This window comes from Penaeus japonicus, unplaced genomic scaffold (assembly GCF_977035675.1).
Source record: "Penaeus japonicus unplaced genomic scaffold, GWHDUDI00000001_assembly GWHDUDI00000040, whole genome shotgun sequence".
Taxonomy (NCBI): Eukaryota; Metazoa; Arthropoda; class Malacostraca; order Decapoda; family Penaeidae; genus Penaeus; species Penaeus japonicus.
This window is the reverse complement of record NW_028234442.1, coordinates 21,393,343-21,400,842: the sequence shown is the minus strand read 5'-3', so window position 1 is coordinate 21,400,842 and position 7,500 is coordinate 21,393,343. Positions and strand designations below refer to the sequence as shown.

The following is a 7,500-nucleotide window of genomic DNA, read 5'->3' as shown; positions in this document are numbered from 1 at the left end:
TTTCTAATTTTTGCTTAATTTAATAAAGGTGTATTCTTAATGTACGATAACTCAACACAAATCATCATATATACATCGATGTTATAGATACAGGACGATCTATTAATCTAAAAACAGAAAAAAATCAAAGCCGTTTGTAGGTTCGATGTTAAGATCGAAGTCCATTACGACCTGAATCATGGTTATTATCAACCAGTTAAATCTACCATTGTCAGGAGAGGTTAATTAAATGTCTCTCGGGCACTTGTTTAACATTTTCTTCATTTATATAAGTCTCTTCTCTCTGGTTGCCTTGGAAACCTATGAAGATTGATAGATTTGTCGATCCTGGTACCGATGCGTCGTAAGAAAGTGCTATACTCAGTAACAGTTTTCAGACTAGTCACTCTGCAATGGATCTCTTTGTAATTAATTAGATTAATGTCTTAGTTGACATACATATATATATATATATATATATATATATATATATATATATATATATATATATATATATATATATATATATATATATATGCATTTATGTATTTATATATATATATATACATATATATATATATATATATATATATATGCATGTATGTATTTATATATATATATACATATATATATACATATATATATATATATATATATATATATATATATATATATATATATATATATATATATAAACACACATGTGTGTGTTCGCGAAAAACAAGTTTTCACTATACTGACCTGGTCTGTTCCAAAATTTTGCATATTTTGCTTAATTATGCAAATTTGATAGTTATGCAAACCCATGCATATGTATAATTGATTGATAAGGCTAGTTAGAGATTTCCAATGAGCCATAAAGCACCTTTATATCTCAATCATCACTGGAGATATTCAAGAAAAATAATCAATACTTTGCATTTTTTGCATGACTATCAAAATAAAACACACCCTACATTATAAAACTCTACGAGAGCTTTCGAATGAGCTCAAGAACAAGGCTCTACGTCATTCAGGAGCTGAGAAATGGTGAACAAAAAACTATTCATGTTCTATGTATGTATGCATGTTCTATCTATCACTTAACATTTCACTCCGATTATAAGGTACTTGCCGGGCCCAGTTTTTTTCGAGCCGGGAGCCCTTGGCAAGGCCCTAATTATATACAAACACACACACACACATGCATACATACATAATTATCTCAAAGAATAGTCCAAAAACAGCCTACTTAATACAAGCACCGTACTCCAAGTCTAAAAAAAGAAAGAAAGAAAGAAAAAAGAAACCGGTGAGCTAATTCACAAGATCTAATATCAATCCGGAAGCCAAGGACCAAGCCAAAAGCCGAACACATTCCTCGTCCATTCACCGCCTTTCTTTCATGGTGAAGCGCAGGGGTTTGTCTGGTAACATGAGCATGTTGAGGACTGGGTTTAAGGGCTCGTAGTGCCACTCCAGGCGGTACTTGTGGAAGAACTAGAAAGGGGGAAAAAATCGGATTGAAGGGAAAGAAAAAAATACGGAAATGACGAAGATAAAGATGGATGGATGGATTTTTTTTTTTTTTGAGGGATGTTGCGAAGAGTTTTTCCATGTGGTTTATTGAAAGAGTGTGGGTGAAGATTATTTTTTTTTTCACGCCTTGTAATAAGGTTGAAGATACCAACATACATAAATGAAAGAAAAAGTGATAAATCGCTCAAAAACACAATACCCTCACCCCCCACTCCCCCTTCCGAAAGCCCACCTCAAACAAAGAAGAATCATAGAAAAAAAAGAAATTCAAAGAGAAGTAGCAACAAAACAAAACACCAATAAATAACAACAACAATAATAATAAAAACACCAGAACTCACTCGAGCTAATAATATATGAATCTCCTGCTCGGCAAATCTTCTCCCGACACAGTTCCGAACACCCGCGCCGAAGGGCAAGGAGGCATAGGGATGGATGGCGTTACTGGATGAGCTCCTCAACCACCTTTCGGGCAGGAACTGGGTCGCCTTCGGGAAGAATTCTTCGTTCATGCTCGACCCTCGGCTGTAGATCTGCATGTTGGTCTGTCAAATGGGAAGGGGGGGTGGGGCGGATGAGATCGTGTTAACGGAGTTTGGTACTTTGCTTAACCTTGGAATTCTAGCGTTAAGTGGTTCGTAAGTTTTGTCTCTGGTTTTTTAATGTTTTTTTTTCTTTGTCTCGTTTGTCTATCTGTTTTGTTTGTTTTTGTCTCTTTATTTTTTTTCTTTGTTCTTTGTCACCGAGATTGTCCCCTTCTCTCTCTCTCTCTCTCTCTCTCTCTCTCTCTCTCCAACCCCCCCAGCCTCCCTTCTCTCTCTCTTCTTCCTCCCTTCTCTCTCCTTCCATTCGTCCTCCATTTCTTCTATCCCTTTTTCTCTCTTCCTCCCTCCCTTCTTCCCTCTCCCTCTCACCCACTCACCCCTTTTGGCACCATGTATCCTCGGAGAACCATATCTCTTGTGGTCTTTCTCACGACGCAAATGAGTGGCGGATCCATTCTGAAAAGACGAAAAAAAAGTATCTGAAATGAATTGTCCCCCTGTTAATAAATACTATAGGATGAGTACTATATTGTACACTGTCGTTCGGAATGCAGTGTATATTTAAATAATTCCTGTGTGTATTTTTGCCTTTTGTGTATAGTATTTCATTTCTTTCCATACATTATGTATGTGTCGTTGCTAATCATACAAACATATGGCAAATATCGAATATTAGAATAAAGGTAGATTCCAACAATTATTCTTTATATCATTAAGATTAATCATTATATAACGATTGCAATTTGCATCCTGAAACTTATCTCTAACCTTAATGCTTCCTTTACACAGGCCTTGAGGTAACGGAGTTCTTTTATATGATGAGTACTGAGGACTTCCACGCCGTTTCTTAAGACGTTGTCCAGTTCTTCCTGTAGTTTCTTTTGCTTGTCTTGGTTCTGTGCGAGTCTCATCATGGTGTAGGTTAAGGAGAGGGATGTCTGGGGGTTAATAATGGGGGATTTGATTAGCTTTGGATATGTGTTTGATACTTTATTTTGTGTGTTTTAGTATTGCATTTGTTTTCTGAGTTTATGAGTGTCCGTTTTTATTTTTTTCGCTGTTGTTTATGTATGTTTTTTTCCTGTTTTTCCACACCGTCTTCACTTTATATCCAGATAGGTGGATTAAAAGAAAAAAAATACAATTTCAAAGTTACTTATACCCAATCTAAAAGCTAGTTACATGAAATATAATCATATATCTGAATGTTTAAAAAAAAATAATGAACTGGCAACACTCGAAAAAACAAAAGACAAACGGACGTCAACAAACTCACCGTATCGATCCCGGCGAAAAAGACGTCAATGAGAAAGGCATGGACGTCCTCATAAGTCAGGACGGGATCCAGCAGAAGGTTCTCAACGATGTTTAGTTCTTCCTTCGACTCCGGATTTCGTGACTGGAGAGACCGTTGGGACTCCAGAACGGATGCTTGGACGAACCTGTGGGGTCAAGGTGAGGAAGTGGGTACTGGGTTCGCTTGTTTTTGTGTCGTTTTTTTCTTGTCTGGATGTGTTTTTGTCTACCTGTATGTGTTTCTGTCTGTATGTATGTATGTATATCTGTCTGTTCGTCTGGGTGTATTTCTGTATGCCTGTATGTATGTATTTCTGTCTGTATGTATGTATGTATTTGTCTGTATGTATGTATGTATTTCTGTCTACCTGTATGTATTTCTGTCTTTCTGTATGTATGTATGTATATCTGTCTGTCTGTTCGTCTGAGTGTATTTCTGTCTGTCCGGCGGCATGCATTTCTGTCTGTCTGTATGTATTGCTGTCTATCCGTCCATCTTTATGTATTTCTGTCTGTTCGTCTGGATGTATTACTGTCTGTCCGTCTGGATGTATTTCTGTTTGTCCGTCCAGATGTATCTCTGTTTGTCTGTCCGTCTGGATGTATTTATATTTGTCTGTCCGTCTGGGTACACTTCTGTCTGTCTGGATGTAATTCTGTCTGGTTATCCGCCTATATATATACATATATATATATATATATATATATATATATATATATATATATATATATATATATATATATATACATGTATATATATATCTGTGTGTCCGCCTGTATGTATATTTATGTGTCTGCCTGTATGTATTTGTATCTGTTTGTCTATCTGTCTGTGTCTATCTGTCTGTCCCCCTGTATGTCCATATATGTATTTCTGTCTGTCTTCCTGCTTATCTATCTATTTGTCTGTAATCAAATTATCAGTTTATTTGAGTTTCCCCCCCAGTCAATCCCAAAGATTCCCCGACTCACCAGATTCACTCAACCCTTCCCTGATTCACTGTCTACTTGACTCTCCTCCTATTTGACTCACCTTTTTCCTAACTCACCTCGCCAACTGATTCACCTCCTCCCTAACTCATCCCCTAACTGACTCACCTCCTCCCTAACTGACTCAACTCCTCCCTGACTCACCTCTCTAACTCACCCCCTAACTGACTCACCTCTCTAACTCACCCTCCAACTGACTTATCTCCTCCCTAACTGACTCAACTCCTCCCTGACTCACCTCTCTAACTCACCCTACAACTGCCTCACCTCTTCCCTAGCTCACACCCCTGCTGACTCATCTCCTCTCTGGACTCACCTCTCTAACTCACCCCCCCCAACTGACTCACCTCACTAACCCCCCCCCCAACTGACTCACCTCCTCCCCGACTCACAGACTCACCTCAACATCTCGTCTTGTGCCCTCTTGACCTTCCTGAGTGCCGGTGTATCGACCCACCTCCAAAAGCGTACGAATGACCCCATTTCCAGTTCATGTAGGCCCGAAATAAGGTCATCTGAGACCTTTATCATCCTAAGGGCGTCGGGTGTGTTGTCCAGGCAGCCGAGGCGCTTGTTAAAGGTCACGAGGCCGAGGGCTGGGAGGAGGGAAGGGAGGGGGGAGGGGGGAGATAGGGTTAGTTTTCGTAATTTGGAAAGAGTGTGAGGGAGGGGGGAGGGGGGGAGATAGGGTTAGTTTTCGTAATTTGGAAAGAGTGGGAGAGAGGTAGAGGGAGGGAGGGGGGGGGGAATGTAGAGATAGGTAGAGGGAAGGAGGGAGAGAGAGAGAGAGAGAGGGGGGGAGGGAGGGAGAGAGAGAGAAAGAAAGAGAGAGACAGAGACAGAGAGAGACAGAAAGAAAGAAAGAAAGAAAGAAAAAGAAAAAAAAAATGCAGAGAATAAAAGAAATGTAAAAAAAGAGACAAATAAACAAACAAACAGACAAAAAAATATATAAAATCAGAAACAAAACAAAACACCCACACAACCAAAACCGGAAAAAACAATAACCAAACATCACAAAAACAAAAACTCTTTCGAACACTCACTTTCCAACGCCCACCTGAAGACCTGGTGAAGGTAGTCGTCCGGAAGCTCGTCGTGGGCGTCCCTCAGACTCGCCCACCTTCAGGAGGAGAAAAAAGGGTGTTAAGGTTACCTATTTTTGTTATTTATGTGTTTTTTTCCCCTTCTTTCTGTCTTTCTTTCTTTCTTTTTTGGGGCGTAATTTTTTTTTTTTTTTTGGGGGGGGGGGTCGTTAAGGTTATTTATTTTCGTTATTCATTTGCGAGGGGGGGGGGTCGTTAAAGCTATTTATTTTTGTTATGTATGTTTGTTTTTTTGGAGGGGGGCGTTAAAGTTATCTATTTTTGTTATTAATGTTTTTTTGTTTTTTTTTGGGGGGGTCGTTAAGGTTATCTATTTTTGTTATGTTGTTTTTTTCTGGGGGGGCGTTGAAGTTATTTATTTTTGTTATTAATGTTTTATTTTTTGAGGGGGGTCATTATTGAAGTTATTCTTTTTTTGTGTGTGTGTTTTTTGTTTATGTGTCTGTCTGTCTTTCTCTCTTTCTTTCTCTTTTATTTCTCTTTCTCTCTCTGTTTCTGTTTCTTACTCTGTTTCTGTCTATATGCTCGTCTGTGTCTTTCTGTTTGTATCTGACTGTCTGTAATTGTCTGTCTGTCTACTTGTCTCTCTCTCTCTCTCTCTCAATTCATAAGTTTGATGTTAGATAAAATAGAGAGAGAGAGAGAGAGAGAGAGAGAGAGAGAAGTGGCGGATGAGAGAAACAGAGAAAGAGAGGGAGGAAAATAAGAAGAAAGGAAGAGTAAGAACGGATAAATAAAAGAAAAAATATATATACTAAATAGAGAGACGAGAAAAATGTGATAAAGAGAAAGGTAACAGAGTATAATGATAAGATAAATCAAAAACACAAACCGAAGCAAAGGACAGAACAAAACAATAAAACGAAGAAGAAGGAAAAGAAATAAGAAGGAAAACAGAAAAAAGAAGAATAAAATACGATAATAAAAATGATAAGAAGACAAAAAAAAAAAAAAAAAAAAAAAAAAAAAATATTCTTACCTGGCGATAAACTCCTGTGCAACGGTGTCCATTTGGGGAAGATAAGAGGCCACGTTCTTCATCCTTGAAGTGTAAGGCTGGATCCTCTTCCTTACTCTCATCCACTCTTCTCCGTGCCTTCAAGATGAGGATCAAAATGGATTATAGTTTGGGTTTCAAATGAGGTGTTAGTATTCATGCACTTTTTTTTTTTTTTTTTTTTTTTTTTTTTTTTGGGGGGGGGGTGTTGAGAGAGGGGGGATGTGGGAGGGAGGGGGGGGGGAGTCGGAGAGAGAGAGAGTTAGAGAGAAGATGAGAGAAATAGAGACAGACAGACAAATACAGAGAGAGAGAAACAGAGAAACAGACAGACAAAGACACAAAGAGAGGGAGAGAGAGAGAAGAGAGACAGAGACAGAGAGGAGAAGAGAGAAGGAGAGAGAAAAAAAAAAAAAAACAAGATAAAGAGAAGAGGAGAGAATCAACTATACAACAACAACAACAAAAAAAAACTCTCAGAACGTACTCAGAAAAGACCCCAGTCTGCCCCTTCCTGAAGAACTTATTGTGTGACCTCGCGAGTCCGTAGCTCTCAAAGAAGTCTCGATGGGGCAGGTCAAAGTTCGTCCTGTGAACTTGCTCTATGTCATCCGGATGGCAGATGAACACCAGAGGAGGCTGGCACGGCAGATGGATGCGGAAGATGTCGCCATATTCCCGGAACAGAGAATCGGTCAGGAGATAAAGGCGGTTCTTGGTGGTTGCTGAAATAGGGTCAGAGGGAAAAAAAAATAGAATGATGATTTTTTTTTTATGACATTTTTCGTTTTTTTTTTTTTTTTTTTTTTTTTTTTTTTTTTTTTTTTTTTTTTTTTTTAGGTCGTCTCTCCTCATCTGTGTTTTATTCAGTATTATTTCGATGAATTAATGTGATAGGATCTAATATTCACTCGGTATTAAAAGCTGGCTAATTATGCGATGTTCTCATTGTCAGCCAAATGGAAATTACGAGAAAAAAGACTTTAGAATCTTAACTTTTAAAAGATGATATACTGAAAATTTCAGTTTTTTATGTTTTCTCATTTCCAGACATTTGTATTTTTGTGAT

At 38.2% G+C, this 7,500-nt stretch overlaps 1 protein-coding gene across 2 annotated transcripts in view; it reads right to left on the bottom strand.

The window, feature by feature from the left end:
* Positions 1 to 690: 690 nt before the first annotated feature.
* LOC122258003 (putative cytochrome P450 49a1) overlaps positions 691 to 7,500 on the bottom strand; it is a 9,165-nt gene continuing 2,355 nt past the window's right edge. For both annotated transcript variants that reach the window (XM_086533735.1, XM_086533734.1), the window contains exons 3-11: positions 6,919 to 7,156; positions 6,414 to 6,530; positions 5,375 to 5,451; positions 4,729 to 4,924; positions 3,319 to 3,484; positions 2,811 to 2,980; positions 2,420 to 2,498; positions 1,839 to 2,042; positions 691 to 1,458 (exon numbers count right to left, since the gene is read on the bottom strand). In XM_086533735.1, the coding sequence (XP_086389861.1) occupies positions 1,348 to 1,458; positions 1,839 to 2,042; positions 2,420 to 2,498; positions 2,811 to 2,980; positions 3,319 to 3,484; positions 4,729 to 4,924; positions 5,375 to 5,451; positions 6,414 to 6,530; positions 6,919 to 7,156 (1,358 nt within the window). In that variant the 3' untranslated portion in view covers positions 691 to 1,347. The remainder of the gene's footprint in view (positions 1,459 to 1,838; positions 2,043 to 2,419; positions 2,499 to 2,810; positions 2,981 to 3,318; positions 3,485 to 4,728; positions 4,925 to 5,374; positions 5,452 to 6,413; positions 6,531 to 6,918; positions 7,157 to 7,500) is intronic.